This window comes from Pan paniscus, chromosome 2 (assembly GCF_029289425.2).
Source record: "Pan paniscus chromosome 2, NHGRI_mPanPan1-v2.0_pri, whole genome shotgun sequence".
NCBI lineage: Eukaryota > Metazoa > Chordata > Mammalia > Primates > Hominidae > Pan > Pan paniscus.
This window is the reverse complement of record NC_085926.1, coordinates 184666545-184688501: the sequence shown is the minus strand read 5'-3', so window position 1 is coordinate 184688501 and position 21957 is coordinate 184666545. Positions and strand designations below refer to the sequence as shown.

The following is a 21957-nucleotide window of genomic DNA, read 5'->3' as shown; positions in this document are numbered from 1 at the left end:
TTTTTGGGGTCTGGCTCACAGATTGTTTTCCCCTCTGGCTGCAGGATATGTGAATAATTTTATATGCTGCCAAATAGAACTTCTGGCTTTTTTTTTTTTTTTTTTTTGAGATGGAGTTTTTCTCTTGTCGCCCAGGCTGGAGTGCAATGGCATGATCTCGGCTCACTACATCCTCCGCCTCCCAGGTTCTGGTGATTCTCGTGCCTCAGCCTCCTGAGTAGCTGGGATTATAGGCGCACGCCACCACACCCGGCTAATTTTTGTATTTTTAGTGGAGACAGGGTTTCGCCATGTTGGCCAGGGTGGTCTCAAACTCCTGACCTCAGGTGATCTGCCCACCTCAGCCTCCCAAAGTGCTGGGATTACAAGCGTAAGCCACTGCTCCTGGCCAGACCCTCTGGCTTTCATCCTTGGTCTCACTGGCAATTGGTGACACTCGACCCTTCATTATCTTTAAGGAATTAGTAACATCTCCCCCAGCCATGTCCACCCAATTCCAAAGTTCTTATAAATACTCTTTCTTACAACCCCTGAGATATTACATCTGCTATGCATTTCCTTCTCCTGGCACCCCATTCCAGTTTGCCACTGATGAACATTTTAACAATTGCCATAGGATGCCGGGGGCCATGGGAGCTCCACCACCACCAGTGATGGGGTTTCCGTTACCAACAGGTTGGGAGGGGATACAGCTTCAAAATCCCGTCTCAGAGCCTTTTTCAAGGACCACTTCTGGGTTGGATTCCTTAGGAAACAGATTTTGCGATTTGCCTGCAGGCTTTTAATGGTGTGGTACTCTAAGAATCAACGCACGAGAGGGATGAGGGAGGCAGGACTGGGCAGAAGTTGTATTGTGATGCAGGTGCAACGAAGATCTGGAGCTTGAATAACGCATAAGAACTGTGCCACCTTAAGACAAAGGGCTAAACCTTTATACCCCTCTGTCGTTGTCCATTTTGTCGCTATAACAGACTGTCAGGCCGGGTAATTTATTAAGAAAAGAGATTTCTTTAGCTCACAATTCTGGTAGCTGCAAAGTCCAAGAGCATGGCGCCAGGCTGTTCAGCTTCTGGTGAGGGCCTCATGCTGCTTTATGACATGGAGGAGAAGCAGAAAGGTGAGCAGGCATGTGCTGAGTGAGGGGACCAAGGAGGCTGATCCACTTCATAACAACTTGCTCTCTCAGGAGCTAATCCATTTCCATAAGAACGAATACAATCTCCCAGGAACAAGAACTCACTCACTATCTTGAGAATGACACCAGTCTATTCATGAGGGATCCACCCCAGTGAGCCAAACACCTCACACTAGGCCCCACCTCCACACTGGCAATTAAACTTCAACATGAGTTTGGGCAGGAACAAACCACATCCAAACTATAGCATCCTCCTAAACTAGCCTTTGGAGGTGGGCTGCCTCCACAAAAGGAATGCAATTTTTGATAAAGTGGTTTTGTTGGCTGAAGACAGTTGCTGGACAGGGACTCATTCAAGAGTTGGCCGGCAACCCTCCCAGCAGCTGGGGGAGTGAGTATCTCAGTCCTGAAAGTTAGCATACCAGAGCATCCACTACACCTGCATTTTCTGATTTTTTTTTTCTATTTTATTTATTTGTTATTTTTCTAGAGATGGGGGTCTCAGCTGTGTTGCCCAGACTGGCCTCAAACTCCTGGGCTCAAGTGATCCTCTCACCTTGGCCTATCAAAGTGCTAGGGTTATAGGCATGAACTACTGCACTCAGCCTGCATTTTCTGATTTCAAAATGACACTATCATCCACTATCTGATCTTTTCCACTCCTGACAGCTCTCTTTTTTCATTTGCTACCCAAGTCTTTTCCTTTCCTAGTGACCTTATAAAATATCATCCAGGCCAGGCACAGTGGCTCACGCCTGTAATCCCAGCACTTTAGGAGGCTGAGGTGGGAGAATCACTTGAGGTCAGGAGTTTGAGACCAGCCTGAACAACGTGGTAAAACCCTGTCTCCACTAAAAATACAAAAGCTAGCCACGTTTGGCAGCATGTGTCTGTAATCAAGTGGCTGAGGCACGAGAATCACTTGAATCCAAAAGGTGGAGGTTGCAGTGACCTGAGTTAGTGCCACCGCACTCCAGCCTAAGCAACAGGGTGAGACTCTGTCTCAACAAATTTAAAAAAAAACATAATCCAGGGCCAGAGGCAGTGGCTAACACCTGTATTCCCAGCACTTTGGGAGGCTGAGGTGGGAGGATCCCTTGAGCCAAGGAGTTCAAGACTAAACATAGGGAGATCTCGTGCTCTCTCTCTCTCTCTTTCTCTCTCTCTTTCTCTCTCTCTCTCTCTATATACACACACACACACACACACACACACACACCATGCAGGTACAGTTTTGTATCATCTGTTTCAAAGGGCAACGCACTAAATAAAGCTGTACTCAACTTTTGAAAGCCCTCTTTTAAGATTAAAAAACTTCACAGGGTCCAGGCACGGTGGCTCACACCTGTAATCCCAGCACTTTGGGAGGCCGAGGTGGGTGGATGCCGAGGTGGGCGATCACGAGGTCAGGAGTTCGAGACCAGCCTGGCAAACATGGTGAAACCCCATCTCTAAAAAAAAAAAAAATACAAAAATTAGCTGGGTGCAGTGGTGCACACCTGTAGTCCCAGCTACTTGGGAGGCTGAGGCAGGAGAATCACTTGAACCTGGGAAGCGGAGGTTGCAGTGAGCCAAGATCGAGCCATTGCACTCCAGCCCGGGTGACAGAGTGAGACTCCGTCTCAAAAAAGAAAAAAACAAAAATAAAACAAAAAAACTTTACAAATCGCCACATAATAGTATCATAGTAGTAACTGAATGAATGCCCATTACAATAAATAATAAAAGCTGTTATAGACTTGTTAAACTGGTTTAATCATGTGAACACCCACATATGTATGACACAAAAAAAGATAAGTATTTATATAAGGACATTTCTTATTCTGGTGAGAGAGACAATGCTTGGTGTGCACACAAATTCTTCAACTACCTGGATTAGGATGCTGCCTATAGTTGTGTACAATAACGGAGTATTCAGCTGAGGGGCAAGTGGAGATAGAAATCCAGCCCAATCTCTTATCACCAAGTCTTTCATCCCACCAAGGGCTGAATGTACCTGCAGAAAGGTGGCACTTTTTAAAAACCAATTGCCAAAACAAGATACCACTCAGGTCTCTCTTTTCTATTTAACATTAAGGCACCTCTATGCCAGCCCTGAACCTGCCCAGTGACTGATCACAAGCTTTGAGTCTGGAGTCAGTCCAAGATGTGGATTATGGCTTTGCCACTTACTTGCTATTAACCTTTGTTGTAGTCTGAATGTTTGTCCCCACACCCCCAAATTATAGTTATTGAAATTATAACTCCCAAGGTGATGGTATCAGGAGGTGGGGCCTTTGGGAGGTGACTGGGTCAATAGAGTGGAACCCTCATGAATGGGAGAAATGCCTTTATAAAGGAGATGGCCGGAGAAAACTAGTTAGCCCTTTCCACCAAGTGAGGTTACAGCAGTAAGACAGCTGTCAGTGAGGAAGTGAACCCTCACCAGCCACTGAATCTTACGGTGCCTTGATCTTGGACTTCCCAGCCACTAAAACTGTGAGAAATAAATTTATGATGTTTATAAGCCACCCAATCTATGGTATTTTGCTATAGCAGCCAAAATGGACAAAGACCACTTATCCATCAGCTTGTCTGTTTTTTTTTGTTTGTTTTTGAGATGGAGTCTCGCTCTGTCACCAGGCTGGAATGCAATGGCACGATCTCAGCTCACTGCAACCTCCACCTACCATGTTCAAGCGATTCTCCTGCCTCAGCCTCCCATGTAGCTGGGATTACAGGCACTCGCCATCATACCTGGCTAATTTTTGTATTTTTGTAGAGATGGAGTTTAACCATGTTGGCCAGGCTGGTCTTGAACTCCTGACCTCAGGTGATCCGCCCACCTCAGCCTCCCAAAGTGCTGTGATTACAGGCATGAGCCACCATGCCCAGCCCAACTTGTCTGTTAAATGAGATCATAACATCCCCCTCTCTGTGGTTGTGCTGTTCCTTCAGGTAGCAAATGGATACCATCTATTTTCATAGATCTTGTTTTATCAACTGTATTGTGGTATAATTTACATACAATAAAATATACAAGCATTAAGTATACAGTTTGATAAGTTATGGTAATGTAAACCGGTGACCAGATAGATAACCTGTGTGTTTTTTATACTGTCCAGAGATTGTATCAGACCCTGTGGAAATTACAAAGTAGCATAAAGCATCCTTACTTTGGTTAAACCCTTGATTAGGTTAGGCCTGGGATGTAAGTTCTCACAGCCCCCTACTTCCTCTGCATAACCACACATCACATTGTCTGTCACTCTCCTAGTCTGTAAAGCTACTTGAGGGCATCTTCGAGCGTTTTCCCTGCTGTATCTGCAGGCATCTAGCACAGTGCGTGGACATTCCGTAAGCATTTGTTGCAAGATAAATGAAAAAAACGTACAGTTAACAATGGATATCATGCTGAGTTAGTGCCAAACAAAACAGTCATTTGAAAAGACCCGGAACAACCCTATGGGTTAGTAATTAGTAAAGACCAGTAGAGAAGGTGGCCTTTGAAAAGGGTCAGGTTTCAATAGGATTAAGGAGCATTTCAGAGCTAAACCAAGTACTTGGAAGAGATAAAAGCAGTGGGCTCAGACACCAGCCTAGAACCCACTGTGCATGAACCTTGGTGGGGCTAAACATGATTATCAGTCCTTTAACTTTTATTGAACGCCTTCACTTCCAGATTTCTAAGTGGGGATCAGGAATTATAATAGATGTCCACAGCTGCATGGTCTTCTCTCTCCACAACACGCAGACACTATTAGAAGTAAAAGCCACGTGTCCTCAAGAGGGCAAGGCAAGGCATCTTCAGATGTCTCTGCCCTTAAAGCACACGCGTTCTGCTCTGCGACGAAGCAGGACAAGGAGGACAGGGACCTGCACCTCCGGAGGCCCGCACCTACGAAGATAGCGGGCTCGGGACCTTCGGTGGACCGGCAGGGTTCCAGAGGCCCGCGCGCCGCCGCCCCGCCCTCATTGCTGAGCCTGCCAGGTAAGCGGCCCCAGCGCCGTGCCCGCGCGACCTCTACTCCTTCCGGGAGGGTCGCGCTCACGTCTGAAGTGGGAGCAATGCACCGGGACAGGGACACCTCCTAGACCATGCCTGTTCCAGTCCAGTTCTGCCTGAAAGTCCGGCTGGCTCATCACCTGCTTAAATAAAACCGTATACGCGCAAACTCCCTCCGCAAGCAGCGCGCCCCAGGACCGGAAGTGACGCGTTACGTGCCCGCGTATTCCTACCGGCGTATTCCCGCCCTGCTTTTCGCCCGCCGTTCCGTGGCGGGAACTGAGGCGACTGTGGGGACATCAGTGATCGTAAGTCTCCTGGGCCCGTTATTCTCAGATTAGGTGACGGAGCTAAGACTTCGAGACCATCTCGTCCTTTTTGTATCGAGGAAACCTGAGGAACGAGCCGGCGGCGGTGACCTGCACGAGAAGACAGGCTAACTGGTAACCTGCTGGAGGAACTGCAAGCCCGCTTCGCCTTCCCCACTCCTGCCCTTGATGCCCTTGTGAGGTCTTCCACCTCCTTCGGGGCCCCAGCCTAGTGGCCCTTTCATGCCCTGGCCGCGCCCTTTGGTGAAATGGTGGTTCCGGACAGCATCTTGCAGACCCCGGCTTTGGGCTGTATTAATGTTTAACAGCCCGAGGCAGGGATGGACTAATCCAGTAACGTTATAAAAACCTTGGCTGCTAACAGATATTAAAAATTTATTTTATTGAGCATATCCCCATATGCCAAGCAAGGAACTATGTATTTGCATACATTCTTTTATTTAACTCAGTTGTCCTGTGGAATAGGCCTTAGCTCCTTTAACAGAAAACGAAACCGGGTATCATAGATGGTAATTCATTCACCAAATATTACGGAGCATCTACCATGTACCAGGCACTGTTCTAGGCACCAGGGCATGTAGCAGTGAAAAAAATAGAATTAACCGGGGACTTTTCAGGCGAGCTAATGATGCTTTTTATCCCTGAAAACAGCCTGGAAGAATGTTTACCTGCATGTTAGAAATAGTTACCTTCTGGGTGGGATTTTGTATTACTTTTTTAAATCTCTCATGCTTTTATGCATTGTTTTGATTTCTTCAAGTGTGTTATGAGAAAAACAGCTGTTTCTATTTTAACAACAGAGTCCCCCACCTTCCCTTCCCCACAGAAAGTCTCTGAAGGTAGGTAAGCATTGACTCTGCCATTAAAATAGGTCCCTGGCCAGGCGCGATGGCTCACACCTGTAATCCCAGCACTTTGGGAGGCCAGGGCAGGAGGATTACTTGAGCCCAGGAGTTCCAGACCAGCCTGGGCAACATGGTGAAACCCTGTCTCTACCAAAAATTAAAAAAATTAGCCGGGGGTGGTGGCACGCACCTGTAGTCCTAGCTACTGGGGAGGCTGAAGTGGGAAGATGACAGGAGCCTGGGATGTCAAGGCTGCAGTGAACCATGATTGCGCCACTGCACTCCATCCTAGGCAAAAGAGTGAGACCCTGTCTCAAAAACAACAACAACAAAAAAAGGTCTTTGAGTTCTGACCCAAGGAAAGGAGTGAAGGTTCTCATTTGTGGTGCAAGCAGAGCACCTTTAATTGCCGAAGAGTCCATTTCAGGGTCTGAGCTAGAGCTAGGCCCATGACTGTGAAAGAAACCATGGAGGCCCATGTGGTTTGGTCATTAGCAACATCATATTTATCAATGCATTTGGAACTCATTAAACATTTTTGTGACATATGATCTTTGTTCTATAACTCCTGCACTAGAAATAGATTCTAAGTTCGTTAAGGACTTTGACCACTTTTCTGTTCTTGTAGCCCTCAGTACAGTGCATTCAGAGTGTCCTAGGTCATGGGGTCATGTCCTTTATTATGTAACATCTTTGCACAAGGCTAAGTGTATTTTCGGGCTGTACTTTCTCATAATGGTTCCCCACCACCACCCCTGCTTTCCTATGGTGCTGATTCGCAATAAAAGTTTCAATAAAAGCTTTTTTTTTTCTGTCTTGCACCTGACCAGGGTGAAGTACCATGCAAGCATTTCTTAAAGGTACATCCATCAGTACTAAACCCCCGCTGACCAAGGATCGAGGAGTAGCTGCCACTGCGGGAAGTAGCGGAGAGAACAAGAAAGCCAAACCCGTTCCCTGGGTGGAAAAATAGTAAGAACACTTGTGTCTTTGTTAAAATAATTCATAAATTATCTCTCTAACCAGTACTGATCACTTTTTTTTTTTTTTTAACTTATGGAGGAATGCTTTGTTCTGTTTAGAAGTTGTCTTTGAAAAAAAATCACCCACTTATATAAGTCATAGAACCCTGGAACTAAAGTTACCTGAGAATAATCTAGTTTAACTCCCTTATTTTGTAGATAAACTGAGATCTCTACAAGCAGAGGCTTCCATTTTAGGGGCTGGGATATAGAAGTGAAGAAAACAAAAGTTTCTGTAAACTGGCCATAAATACTAGGTCAGGAGTTCTACTTAAATCCAAATATGTAATCTGTTCCCCCTTCTTCTCATTACAATAGGTGGAAATTATTATTATTATTATTACTATTTTTGAGACAGAGTCTCACTCTGTTGCCCAGGCTGGCGTGCAGTGGCATGGTCTCGACTCTGCAACCTCCACCTCCTGGGTTCAGGTGATTATCCTGCCTCAGCCTCCCAAATAGTAGGGATTACAGGTGCCCACCACCACACCTGGCTAATTTTTTGTATTTTTAGTAGAGACGGGGTTTCACCATGTTGGTCAGGCCGATCTCAAACTCCTGACCTCAAGTGATCCACCTGCCTTGGCTTCCCAAAGTGCTGGGATTACATGCATGAGCCACCGCGCCCAGCCCTGGAAATTCAGTTTTGGTTAGCTCATACATTTTTGTCCAAACAACACTTGAATTAGCATTTAAATTGTCAGTCACCACCTGGTATGGTGGCTCATGCCTATAATCCTGTATGTAATCCCAGCAATTTGGGAGGCCAAGGTGGGAGGATCACTTGAGGCCAGGAGTTCCAGACCAGCCTGGCCAACATGTCGAAACTCCCTCTTTACTGAAAAAAAAAAAAAAAAAAAAAAAAAATTAGCCAGGCGTGTTGGCGGGCACCTGTAATCCCAGCTACTTGGGAGGCTGAGGCACGAGAATCACTTGAACCTGGGAGGCAGAAATTGCAGTGAGCTGAGATCACACCACTGCATTCCAGCCTGGGTGACAGAACGAGACTCTGTCTCAGATAAATAAATAAAATTGTCAGTCATCTAAGTGATATTACCACAAGTAATTGTAACTATTGGTTGAATGTAGCCTCGGTAATTACCAATGTTTACAGATTACTTATAGGCCGAGTAAGGCCCTCATATGTTTTTTGTGTTTTTGTTTTTTGCTTGCCTTTTTGTTTGTTTGTTTTTTTGGGACAGATTCTCACTTTGTCACCCAGGCTGGAGTGCAGTGGCGCAATGTCAGCTCACTGCAACCTCTGCCTGCCAGGTTCAAGTGATTCTCCTGCCTCAGCCTCCCGAGTAGCTGGGATTACAGACATGCGCCACCACATTCAGCTAATTTTTGTATTTTTAATAGAGACAAGGTTTCATCGTGTTGACCAGGCTGGTCTTCAACTCCTGATCTCAGGTGATCTGCCTGCCTTGGCCTCCCAAAGTGCTGGGATTACAGGCGTGAGTCACTGCGCCCAGCCCCTTATATGTTTTGTTTGGCACCAATAAACCTCATGAAAATCTAGATTTTTTTAATTATGTGGAGGAGGGTCTGGATTTTCAGCTTCTCAGGAGATCAGGCAACACTGGGGGCAGGTTCTCACATGACAGGAGTTATATGGACTTGTGTACTGCTTCTCCTTTTGGAAAGGTCGTGTGTTCCTCAATTTGCCATGGTCCCTACTATATCTTGCATCACACTCTGCCTTCCTCACTCTTGTTATCTGCTTAATCTCTGCAGGTATTTGAATATGAGTCCCTGCTTTATAACATATACTGGATTCCCAAGAGAAGACATTAAAAAAAAAATCATAATTCCTACCTAGTGTTAACCTGATTTATCGAAAAGTATGGATCAAAGAACTTTTGATTAGTTAACTAAGCGCAAAGCCTAAGCTTAGAGTTGGAAGTGTAACTTTGTTCTAGCTTCTCTTAAAAATCACTGTTGTAAGATAAAAATTATATATGATACTTCATATTGGTTAAGCTTGTTGTTTTTGTTAGCCCTCAATGAATTGAATAGGTCTTCATTTTTTTATGCAGTTAGATGATGGAAAAAATTGGCATTAACCAGTTAACACATACTAAGTATATATGTAACTACATTAACCAAAATAGTTACCTATACTAAGGTTACTAAATGGTTTTCCCTTTTCATCTTAAGATTCATGATCTTATTTTGTCAAAGTGGAACAATGCTTTTTTTTTTTTCTTTTGAGACAGAGTCTTGCTCTGTTGCCCAGGCTGAAGTGCAGTGGTGCGATCTTGGCTCACTGCAACTTCTGCCTCCTGGGTTCAAATGAGACTACAGGCATGTGCCGCCACGCCCACCTAATTTTTTTTGTATTTTTAATACAGACGGGGTTTCACCATGTTGACCAGGCTGGTCTCGAACTCCTGATCTCAGGTGATCTGCCTCCCAAAGTGCTGGGATTACAGGCATGAGCTACCGCATCCGACCAATAATAATGCTTTCTAAGCAGGTGTTCACTTTAATTTTTTTTTTTTTTTTTTTTTTTTTTTGAGATGAAGTTTCGCTCTTGTGACCCAGGTTGGAGTGCAATGATACGATCTCGGCTCACCACAACCTCTGCCTCCAGGGTTCAAGCGCTTCTCCTTCCTCAGCCTCCCAAGTAGCTGGCATTACAGGCATGCACCACCATGCCCGGCTAATTTTATATTTTTAGTAGAGACAGGGTTTCTCCATGTTGGTCAGGCTGGTCTTGAACTCCTGACCTCAGGTGATTCACCTGCTTCAGCCTCCCTAAGTGTTGGGATTAGTGTGAGCCATCGCACCCAGCCCCACTTTAATTTCTTTTTTTTTTTTTTGAGACAGAGTCTCCCTCTGTCACCCAGGCTGGAGTGCAGTGATGCGATCTCAGCTCACTGCAAGCTCTGCCTCCCAGGTTCGTGCCGTTCTCCTGCCTCAGCCTCCCAAGTAGCTGGGACTACAGGCGCTCACCACCACGCCTGGCTAATTTTTTGTGTTTTTAGTAGAGACGGGGTTTCACTGTGTTAGCCAGGATGGTCTTAATCCCCGACTTTAATTTCTAATTAGTGTTTGTAGCGTATAAAATAAAATCCTTTTTCTTTAATTTTTGTGGGTATAACAGATTCGAGCAATGCAGAAAGGAAGTAAAACATTATTTCACTCTTTCAGAATGTGTTTGGTTACGGTAAAAACAAGTGGGGTTTCCACCTATTTCCGATTATGAGAAAGTTTCTCATTTCATTGCTGATGTTTAAGAATGGTCATTGGTATTTTAGTAGAAGGAACACTTGAGAGTTTTCTGTGGCTACTATAATATACTACATAACCTCTTTCCTCCTCCCCACCCCGCAAGTCGCCCAAAATGTGTGGATGAAGTTGCTTTCCAGGAAGAAGTGGTTGCAGTGCTGAAAAAATCTTTAGAAGGAGCAGATGTGAGTTGCAAATGGTGTTTAATGTCATTGGGATATTTAAGACTTAATTTATTCACCCTCTTTCTTCCTTTATAACTTCTAGCCCTCATTAAATATCTTGCTCTGTGTACAGTAGGTCCTTGATAACTATTTGTACAATGATAATTAGTTCAAATATTTATTGAGCATCTCCTATTTAATCTTACATAGCAGTGTTACCTAGTATTCAAGTAAAAGTCATAGTAATTAAGACAAACTATGAAACATAGACATAGAACAAGACATAAAACATAGAACAAGACAAACTATGCCCCTTTTTTCATGGGTTTTTATTGGTAAGGAAAGATAGAATAAACAAGTAAACCAATAAATAATTATAGGTAGTAATATGTGCTATAAAGAAGAGCCAGAGATTCCTCTAAAGTATAATTGCTTACTAACTTTAGGATTTGGATTGACCTGTAATACAAAAAAAAAATCGAGCTTTGAATTCTGCTTATAGCTCTCTCTTCTGCTGTGATATGGGGGATAAAATATCCATGAATAACTTGCATTGTAAATTATTCTGAGATAAGATAAACCCACGTGAAGAATTAGCAACTTAAAGTTGTGTTATGATGAATGCCCAAAGTGCTTTAACAGCTCAGTAAAGTGGTGAAGTGGGATGTGGTTTTTGCTTTAGTTTCAAGATTTGCTTCCTTCCTCTCAATCTGGCTGCTTTTAATTAGAAGTTCTTTTGGGTTTTGCTGCCATCATTCCCTTGCTGAAATTATATTACTACAGTACACATTTTGAAAGAAGTTAAATTTATAAAACTATTTAGAATCTTTTTCTTTACCAGTATGTGTTTTGATTTGACTCGTATACTCTTATACCTTTTTGGCCGGCCACAGTGGCTCACGCCTGTAATCCTAGCGTTTCGGGAGGCTGAGATGGGAAGATCACTTGAGGTCAGGAGTTCAAGACCAGCCTGGCCAACGTGGTGAAACCCCATCTCTACCAAAAATTAGAAAAAGTAGCCAGGCGTGGTGGCACACACCTGTAGTCCCAGCTACTCAGGAGGCTAAAGTGGGAGAATCATTTGAACCTGGGAGGCGGAGGGGTTGCAGTGAGCCAAGATTGTGCCACTGTACTCCAGCCTGGGTGACAGAGTGAGACTCTGGTCTCAAAAATAAATAAATAAATAAGTAATAAAAAATAAATAACTCAAATACTCTTATACCTTTTAATTTTATAATAGTATAGCATTTTATTTTTTGGTATATTCTGCTTGCATATCTTGGTAACAGTATATACCATTTTAATTGCAGTTGCATAGTAATTACACAGATTGCAGGACAATATCTAATTTAATTACTAGTATCTTCAGCAAATGTAGTGAGATTAAGATCCAGTTCTTTTGTTTTTTTGTTTTTTTTGTAATTGAGACAGAGTCTTGCTCTGTCACGCAGGCTGGAGTGCAGTGGCGTGATACCAGCTCACTGCAACCTCCGCCTCCCAGGCTCAAGTGATCCTCCCACCTCACCCTCCCAAGTAGCTGGGACTACAGGCATGCACCACCACACACAGCTCATTTTTGTATTTTTAGTAGAGATGGTGTTTAGCCATGTCAAGTGACCTGCCCGCTTTGGCCACCTAAAATGCTGGGATTACAGGCATGAGCCATCATGCCCAGCCTAAGATCTAGTTCTTGACTTTATGCCACGTAATTTATGAGGCTGAAGTAAGAACTTCAGTTTAATATTTTGTGCATCTTTTCAGGCTAAGTTTTGTAAAGAGGTGAAATAGTTTTTTTAATTCAAAAGAGTAAAGGAAAACAATTCATTCAATTTATTTTGAAAGGTTGTAAAGAATTATAAGAAGATAATTTTTTCAGAAATTGATTTTAAGAACTGGTATTCCACATACAGTTCTTGTATGTACTACATATATTAGACTAGTGTATAATTAAGGTTTAATAATTTTACCCTGTTTCAAAGAATTTAAATTATTGTATTTGATAGTTAACCTGGATGAATCGTTACATTGTTAAGGGATGCACAGATCAAAATAATAGTTGTAGACCTTAATTACTAAGAAGCCTGGGAGGTTTTTAAGTTATGAATCTCTAGTTTGTTCTGTAAGCTATATGTTATGAATGTAACAGTAATAGTCTTCTAATTAACATATTTGTCTATGTATTGGTTTATTCATTCATTTGGCCAACATTGACTACTGTAGTAGATGCTAGAATACAGATGTGAATAGAACAAATAAGGTTCTTGGTCTTTTAATGAAGTAGACAGGCATTTTACAATTAAGCCCCACAGTTAAATAACAATAAACCAATGCAAAATGCAACAAACACTAATGAGAGAATAGGAGAGGAGACCTACTTTAGACTGAATGGTTTCTGATTTGTAATGCATTAGGAGTTGGCCAGGCAGAAGGAAGAGGATCAGACTCCAGGTCATGGGAGCAACATATGTTTGGGCCAGAAAGTGCCAAGCTGTTAGAGGCCATTGTAAGCTAGAGCCTGGAAGGTGAAGGAGGTGGTAGGCAGATCATGGAAGTCCTTTAGGCCGTGGTAAAAAGCTGAGGGTTTTTTGGTTTGTTTTTGTTTTTCTAAGTGGAATAGTTTTAAGTAGCAAGCAGAGTGGTATCTGATTTAGGTGAAGAATGAATGGACAGGAAGAGGGAGGGTTAGGCAAGAGTGGAAACAAACTCTAATGCCTAGTTTCCTGTGTACACTGATTTCCTTATGTGACAGGACATACTGAAGATTGCACAGTATCATAACAGAGCTCATTAGAATTTAGTTGACTTATTAATTTTCACCACGGATCAGTCGACTGCTTGATAGGAGCCAAACTAGCTAGATACAAGGTATAAAAGAAGGTAGCTAGTGATTTAATCTTATCCTTTCCTTTTCTAACGAATTCTCCCTGATACATGCAAGCATCCTTACAGAGTGCATAATCATGATGTGGAACAGTGCCTAGTACTTAATATATATCTAGTTTTGAATTTTTTGTTAATATTTCTGTTCTTGGTACTTCTGCTCATCCAAAGCCCTAATTATGTCTTTTTTAGTCCTTTTTCCTCAGTTTTGGCCAAATCCCATTACTCTTTTGGTCTCCTTCCCCTTTGAAGCAGCTGACATTTTGTGTAATATAAAATCTTACCTAATCTTGAGCATAGAGGTGGGATAGGAAACTGAGATTCCCTTTAGAAATAAAAGGTTTCTCATTCTAGCTTTGAAAATTTCACCTAAGTGGATTAGCTATAGAGCAAGCATAAATATTGGTTCAGCTTAAGAGATTAAAAAGACACTTGGGGAAAAAAGTGGTAGTATATGAAAAAGCAGGATTTAAATCTGTCAGTACTATGATATCAGTTATATTAAGAAAACTTTACACTTAGAAATTACGTGCCCTATTAGAGAAGTCATTGCACTATTCCACAGACATTTTTTTCGATCTTCCTTTTCATCTATTTGTGCCAGAATACCATTTATTAAAAATAAAATTTAATTTCTACAGCTTCCTAATCTCTTGTTTTACGGACCACCTGGAACTGGAAAAACATCCACTATTTTGGCAGCAGCTAGAGAACTCTTTGGGTACGTTGAAATCAGTCTGTTTTTCTTTTTTTAAAGATTTGACACCAAAATTCTCTGATATTGCTTTTTTTCCTCTAAAAATTTGCGTTTCGTTTTCTGTAGGATAGTTTTCTATTTCTGATTTTTAAAAATCCCATGAGCCATTTTGTTCCTCCCTCACTCCCCTGAAGAAATCAGCTTGCCTGCGTCTTTTGTGACCTTCATTGTGAATCTTGTTCAAGTGTGGGGAGCCTATGATTTTTTCCATCACTTTCTTTAAATTTTCCGTTATAACTTTGGAGTCCAGAGGGCCCAACTTGATGTCCAGTTGTGCTGATAGTTTTATCACCCTCTTAATGATTGTGTTCACATCTGTGTGGCTACATGATAGAATCTGCTGTTTCTGATGGTACTATTTGCACCATCCATTCTTGAGTCCTGCTCTGGACTTTCTAGGCTCTGACTCTGGAGTGGCCAGTCCAGCTCCTTGCCTCAGGTCTCCTGAGCACAAGTGGTGGTTGATGTAGTGTGATTCCAGGTACACCAGAAAATCTTCCTGTGAGTCACCTTCTTATGTTCCTCTTCCTAGATTGACCATCTTGGCTTAACCAGCCATTCTAGAGGAGCCCTTTACCTAGAGTTAAAAGATGTGTAGTGGGCTGGGTCTGATATACATGAAACATGCACCAACATAACAAAGGCTGTTTTGAGTTTATCCAGAATTAATATCAGACATACAACTGATAGAAATATCTGAAATCCTACATATGAAAATAGGCTGGGTGCGGTGGCTCACATCTGTAATCCCAGCACTTTGGGAGGCCGAGGCAGGTGGATCACCTGGGGTGAGGAGTTCGAAACCAGCCTGGCCAACACGGTGAAACCCCATCTCTACTAAAAATACAAAAATTTGCCAGGCATGGTGGCATGCACCTGTAGTCCCAGCTACTCGGCAGGCTGAGGCAGGAGAATCACTTGAACCCGGGAGGCGGAGGTTGCAGTGAACCAAGATCACGCCACTGCACTCCAGCCTGGGTGACAGAGCGAGACTCCGTCTCAAAAAAAAAAAGATGCCACTGAAATCACCAAATGTGTAAGGATTATTAGTTATGTCAAAATGTAAAAGACAAAGGGAGAAGCTGCTATGTGCCTAATATTTTATTTGACAGCAATTTTTTATTCTCAGTAAAATTATAGAAGAACTTTTTTGATTATTCCACAACTCAATCAGATAGAACCAATCTGAATCAGCCTTAACAGTTGTTTATTATTACTTAGAGTAGGTCAGTCCAGATTATACAACTTTTTCTATATCCTTTATGAAATAATGTTTGTCTTTAAAGAACTTACTTTAACAATGAATTTCATATTTAATATTGTGGCTTTAAAATAGAAAATAGATGCATGTAAATGTTTATGTCCATAAACATGCTTAGGATACCATGCTGATTAGGAAAAATAGAGATGAAACTAAATCACAACTCTTGTTTTTTATTTAAATGTGTGTGTGTGTGTGTGTCTGTGTGTGTAAAAGACTAGAGGGAAGTTTCAAAAACAGTACTTTGACAGTGTGCCCACTTTTTTCTTTTGATTTCTCAAATTTCTCTACAGTAAGCATATATTACTTTTAGTAATTTTTATTAAAACTCACTTTAAAAACCTGCTCATGTTTTAATCCATTAATTTTCCTTAATCCAGTAGGTTTCCTTATAGCAAACTACCCTATGGAATTTATTTATTTATTTGTTTATTTATTTATTTTTGAGACAGTGTCTCGCTCTGTTGCCCAGGCTGGAGTGCAGTGGTGCGATCTCGGCTCACTGCAACCTCCACATCCCGGGTTCAAGCAATTCTCCTGCCTCAGCCTCCTGAGTAGCTGGCACTACAGGTGCCTGTCACCACGCCCAGCTAATTTTTGTATTTTTAGTAGAGACAGGGTTTTACCACGTTGGTCAGGCTGGTCTCGAACTCCTGACCTCGTGATCCACCTGCCTCGGCCTCCCAAAGTGCTGGGATTACAGGCATGAGCCACCACATCTGGCCGGAAATAATTTAAAATGTGCTATATTGTAACATTATTTAAAATTACAGTATTTAAAACTATCTAGATGTCTAACAATAGAAGAATGTGAAGTAAATGATGGTACAGTCATAGGATGGAATATCATATGACTATTAAAATGTTATTTACAGTGGTTTTGATAATATGCCGAGATACTTATTATAAATGCAAAGTGGAAAATCGATTTAAAATTTTATATATGGGGCCAGGTGTGGTGCCTCACACCTGTAATCCCAACATTTTGGGAGGCCAAGGTGGAAGGATCACCTGAGACCAGCCTGGCCACATAATGAGTCCCTGCCTCTACAAAAAGTAAACAAAATTAGCCAGGTGTGATGGCATGTGCCTGTAGTCCCAGCTAGTTGGGAAGCTAAGGTGGGAGGATCATTTGAGCCCAGGAGTTCAAGGCTGCAGTGAGCCATCATCATGCCACTGTTCTCCAGCCTAGGTGACAGGGCAAGACCTTGTCTCCAAAAAAATAAAAAGAAAAGAAATTGTATATGTTATGTAATGTCTACATTTTTTTAAATGCATGGAAAAAAGCCAAAATGTTAACTGCAGCACTCTGCCGAAGCGAGAATGCAAAAGTGATTGTGTGCCTTCTATCCATATTGTTTACTAGGTGGATTTTAAACGTCTGCAAAGTGTGCAAATGTTAAAATGTGATTTAAGCCTACTTGTGCTCTGTGTTTCATATTTGTTTCATTTTGAGATAGGCCTGAACTTTTCCGATTAAGAGTTCTTGAGTTAAATGCATCTGATGAACGTGGAATACAAGTAGTTCGAGAGAAAGTGAAAAATTTTGCTCAATTAACTGTGTCAGGAAGTCGTTCAGAGTAAGTAAATTTGCCCTCCCTCCTCCATAGCATGTATTATTTTAAATATGTATTTCTGCCGTCGCTCCTCAGCCTTTTGGCTAAGATCAAGTGTATTTCTGCCAAATTGTCAACTTCCTTTTCATGTTAGAAGACTATCCTGCCTGAGGTAAACAGGGATTTAATCAACTACTTATGCTCCTTAGGTGGCAAAGGTCCAGGATTACATTGGTGGTACCTAGACATATATGTAAATTTTACATGAGCACATTTCAAAATTTGTGAAAGTGAATGACTAATTTTTGATATGCACCTTAAATTGATGGTGCAGTCAGTCACAACCGCTATAGCACCTAATGTGTTTTTATGTGAAATGAAGACTGGGAGGTGGACTAAAAGACTCTGAGATCCCTTCTACCATTAATACTTGAAATCTGTTTTCTTGGTATAATTTTCATACAATTATGTTAATGCCACTTTTGGTGGGAGAAAAACTTTAATGGCAGATTACCAAAAATCAATGTACAGAAGGTAATAACCCACAACGTGGGAGAAAATATTTACAAATCATATACCTAAAAAGGTACTTATATCTAGAACATATGAAGAACTTTAAAAACTCAGTAATAAAAACAAATAACCCAATTAAAAAATGGGCAAAGGCCGGGCGCAGTGGTTCACACCTGTAATCCCAGCACTTTGGGAGGCCGAGGCAGGTGGATCACAAGGTCAGGAGATCGAGACCATCCTGGCGAACATGGTGAAACCCCATCTCTACTAAAAATACAAAAAATTAGCTGGGTGTGGTGGCGGGCGCCTGTAGTCCCAGCTACTCGGGAGGCTGAGGCAGGAGTATGGCGTGAACCCAGGAGGCAGAGCTTGCAGTGAGCCAAGATCGCACCACTGCACTCCAGCCTGGGCGACAGAGCAAGACTCTATCTCAAAAAAAAAAAAAGGCAAAGGATCTGCATAGACATTTTGTGCATGTGTAATAAGCACATTAAAAGATGCTCATCAACATCATTATCCATTTGGGAAATGAAAAAGCCACATTGAAATACCACGTAACTCCCACTAGGATGGCTATGATAAAAAATACAGAAAATAACTAGCATTGACAAGGATGTGGAGAAATGGTAAACCTCATACATTGCTGGTTGGAATGTAAAATGGTACAGCCTCTTGGAAGACATGTCTGCTCAAAAACATGTACACAAATGTTCACAGCAGCATTATTCTTAATAGCCAAAACATGGAAACAGCCCAAATGTCCAACCGATTAATGGATGAATAAATGTGGTGTATCTATTTGCCATAGTATTTGACAATACATAGGAATGACGCAAACACGTGCTACAATATGGATGAACCTTTAAAATATGTTAAGTGGAAGAAGTCAGCCACAAAAGACTGCATATTATATGTTCCATTCATATCATGTCCAGAATAGGCAAATCTATAGAGATGAAAGTAGACTAATGATTGCCTAGAGCTGGGAATGACTGGGGGAAGAAGAGTGACTCCTAATAGGTACAAAGTTTCTTTTAGGAGTGATAAAAATGTTCTAAAATTAGATTGTGGTAATGGTTGCACAACTTTGTGAACATACAGAAAAACACTGAATTGTACATTTTAAATGGGTGAATTGTATGGTATGTGTATATTTCAACAAAGCTGTTAAAACCAATATACATATTAATGTTCAACTCTTATGTGTTTCTCTGAATCAGTGGGAAGCCGTGTCCGCCTTTTAAGATTGTGATTCTGGATGAAGCAGATTCTATGACCTCAGCTGCTCAGGCAGCTTTAAGACGTACCATGGAGAAGGAGTCGAAAACCACCCGATTCTGTCTTATCTGTAACTATGTCAGTCGGTATGTATATTGCCCTGAAGACAGATGCTAGGCAGCCTTATTTTCATAACCCAATTAGGGAAAGGAAATTTAGAATTTTCAAGGCTACATTAATTTTTCCTCCATCAAATCTTGATTTGTTCTTGATAAAAATGAGTTCTTTTGGGGAAATTCTTTCTTTAGACACCAACTTGGTTTTTCTCATCTTCCACAGAATAATTGAACCCCTGACCTCTAGATGTTCAAAATTCCGCTTCAAGCCTCTGTCAGATAAAATTCAGCAGCAGCGATTACTAGACATTGCCAAGAAGGAAAATGTCAAAATTAGTGATGAGGTAATTACTAATTATTACAATTATTAGAGTTACTAATTCCTTTGATGAATGCATATAAAGAGGCCCTGAAAGATTTAAATGTGTGTTGCCTCAATCCTGATGCCAGTTCTTCAGACAAACTTAAGCTAAAGGGGCAACAATTGAAATGTGTAGGAATTACAAGGTTTAGCTTTTCTATTACTTTTTGACTTAATTATCTTTTAATATATCAGAGACCCGAAACTGAGGTGGATTTCATACATATAATGCAAATTCTGCAACATAAATCTCTGCATGATGACAAGATTTTAGTCTTCTAGCTAATACTTCAGTACTTCCCTAAAATTGATAGAAACATAAGGCCCTTATTCATTATAACAGAATTTAACCATAATTTGAATTTGCTTTATGTGAGCAAGAAAATGGGATAAATATGGAACATTTTTTCATCTCTGCAAATTTATTTCAGAAGCAAGAGATCTCTATCCTTCCATTGTACCTGGCCCCTAGACTGATCCTATTTTCTCCCAAAACAGAAATGTTTTTTCTCATTAACTCTAGACTAAAACATAGGGTTTTTCACTTTTATTAAACATTTTAAAATTAAAGTTATAAATCCTTAATTGGCCATCATAGGTTAAAAACAACTCTTTTCTCTTCAGGGAATAGCTTATCTTGTTAAAGTGTCAGAAGGAGACTTAAGAAAAGCCATTACATTTCTTCAAAGCGCTACTCGATTAACAGGTGGAAAGGAGATCACAGAGAAAGTGATTACAGACATTGCTGGGGTAAGAGTACTGGATATTCTGAATTTCTTTTTAGTTGGCTTTTTTGTGGCTTTTAGGAAATTTTCATCCAACAAATACTGAGTGTTTAGCAAGTGCCAAGTACTGCACTAGGAAGTATAAGGGAATAACCTGGGAGTATCAGAGTGTTTGAGGTGAGGAGATAGCACTGACTTTTCAGTTTGTCAGGCATGTAACAGACATTTCAGGAAAGAAAAGGACACTTTCAGTTGTTAGTTTTTTTGTTTTTTTTTTTTTGAGACAGAGTCTTGCTGTGTCGCCCAGGCTGGAGTGCAATGACGCAATACCGACTCACTGCAACCTCCACCTCCCGCCTCACCCTCCCAATTAGCTGGGATTACAGGCACCTGCCACCATGCCCAGCTAATTTGTATATTTTTAGTAGAGACGGGGTTTCACGATGTTGGTTGACCAGGCTGGTATGGAACTCCTGACCTCAGGTGATCCGCCCCCCCGCTTAGCCTTCCAAAGTGCTGGGATTATAGGTGGGGGCCACCGCGCCCAGCCTTCAGTTTTTAGATTTTATAGGAGATGCCTTTGGCAGTTAAATCAATTTTAGCAGATGTTCTTATACATGAAAACTATTTTGCCAGTTGTATATAAACAAAAGGCATATCCAACTTACAGTAATCATTTATTAAAGAGAATGGAGTACCCCACTTGTCTTTGGATACTCCCATGTAAAAACTCACTTCAGAATCACTACTACTTAAAAACTTTTGTTTCTGTGACATTTTTCACCTGCACGGTAGGCCTTCCGTATGACAAGACTGGCACCACTAATCCTCTTTGTTTCTATGACGTTTTTCACCTTCACGGTAGGCCTTCCATATGACAAGACTGGTACCACTAATCCTCTTTAATTTTCTGGATATTGTGGACTTTTTAAACCAATCTCATTAGTGGCATCTTTACATGGAGAGATTGAGAGAAAGGGCACTTCCCCTTTAAAGAAATCAGTCTTTTTGGTTGATCTTGGCCACTGTTCTGAGGAATCGTTATAGCCACTAAGGGAAAACTTAATCTTCATCCACTGACCAGAACAAGCTATAATCCATGTGTGCCCAAACTTGGAAGTTCACAAAGAAGCCATTAAAGGGCTTTAAAAGCACAGTTGTTAGCACCTTGGTTGCTTAGTGGTGACTGGAGTTACTCTGGCCCTTTGTGTTCTCCCAAAGCCTTCCCAGAAAAGTATGGAACTTAGGTGTGGAACAGAAAGGACTGGGGGCACGGGGGCCAGTTGGCAGAGTGTACATCTAGTCTCACCTAGAAACATCTTTAATACCGAACATTCAATTACCTAGGTAATACCAGCTGAGAAAATTGATGGAGTATTTGCTGCCTGTCAGAGTGGCTCTTTTGACAAACTAGAAGCTGTGGTCAAGGTAAAGTCAGCTTACTAACTTTGGGGAAAGGAATATTAAGTCATCATACCAAAAGTTTTTTTTATTATAGGATTTAATAGATGAGGGTCATGCAGCAACTCAGCTCGTCAATCAACTCCATGATGTGGTTGTAGAAAATAACTTATCTGATAAACAGAAGTCGATTATCACAGAAAAACTTGCCGTAAGTAGGTACTTTGCACATGTCAATGGGACATTTAACTACCTGAAGGATGCTAATTTCTTAAATTTTTCTCGTAGGAAGTTGACAAATGCCTAGCAGATGGTGCTGATGAACATTTGCAACTCATCAGCCTTTGTGCAACTGTGATGCAACAGTTATCTCAGAATTGTTAACGTGAATATATCTGGATGGGGAGTTTTGTAAATAATGGAGTTGTAATAAAAATAAAATGACCAAAAGCACC

The 21957-nt window shown here is 41.5% G+C and overlaps 1 protein-coding gene across 3 annotated transcripts; it reads left to right on the top strand.

Annotated features, from left to right (window-relative positions):
- Nucleotides 1-4749: 4749 nt before the first annotated feature.
- On the top strand, nucleotides 4750-21955 carry RFC4 (replication factor C subunit 4). 3 transcript variants are annotated; one of them, XM_034957870.3, is made up of 11 exons: nucleotides 4750-5105; nucleotides 7125-7266; nucleotides 10657-10735; nucleotides 14236-14315; nucleotides 17073-17192; nucleotides 18902-19045; nucleotides 19239-19359; nucleotides 20001-20126; nucleotides 21449-21529; nucleotides 21600-21713; nucleotides 21791-21955. In XM_034957870.3, the coding sequence occupies exons 2-11, from the start codon at nucleotides 7136-7138 to the stop codon at nucleotides 21884-21886; spliced, it is 1092 nt and encodes a 363-aa protein (XP_034813761.1). In that variant the 5' UTR covers nucleotides 4750-5105; nucleotides 7125-7135; the 3' UTR covers nucleotides 21887-21955. The 3 variants fall into 3 exon arrangements, with proteins under 3 accessions (XP_034813761.1, XP_003806681.1, XP_003806680.1); XM_003806633.3 differs by lacking the exon at nucleotides 4750-5105 and adding an exon at nucleotides 5118-5428; XM_003806632.5 differs by lacking the exon at nucleotides 4750-5105 and adding an exon at nucleotides 5364-5563.
- The last annotated feature ends 2 nt before the right edge of the window (nucleotides 21956-21957 follow it).

Excerpts from the sequence above, each read along its gene's own strand:
- RFC4 (XM_034957870.3), top strand. The coding sequence starts at position 7,136 with ATGCAAGCATTTCTTAAAGGTACATCCATCAGTACTAAACCCCCGCTG. Across the intron at positions 7,267-10,656 it reads GTTCCCTGGGTGGAAAAATA|TCGCCCAAAATGTGTGGATG; the intron begins GTAAGAACACTT and ends CCACCCCGCAAG. Across the intron at positions 21,714-21,790 it reads TTATCACAGAAAAACTTGCC|GAAGTTGACAAATGCCTAGC; the intron begins GTAAGTAGGTAC and ends TTTTTCTCGTAG.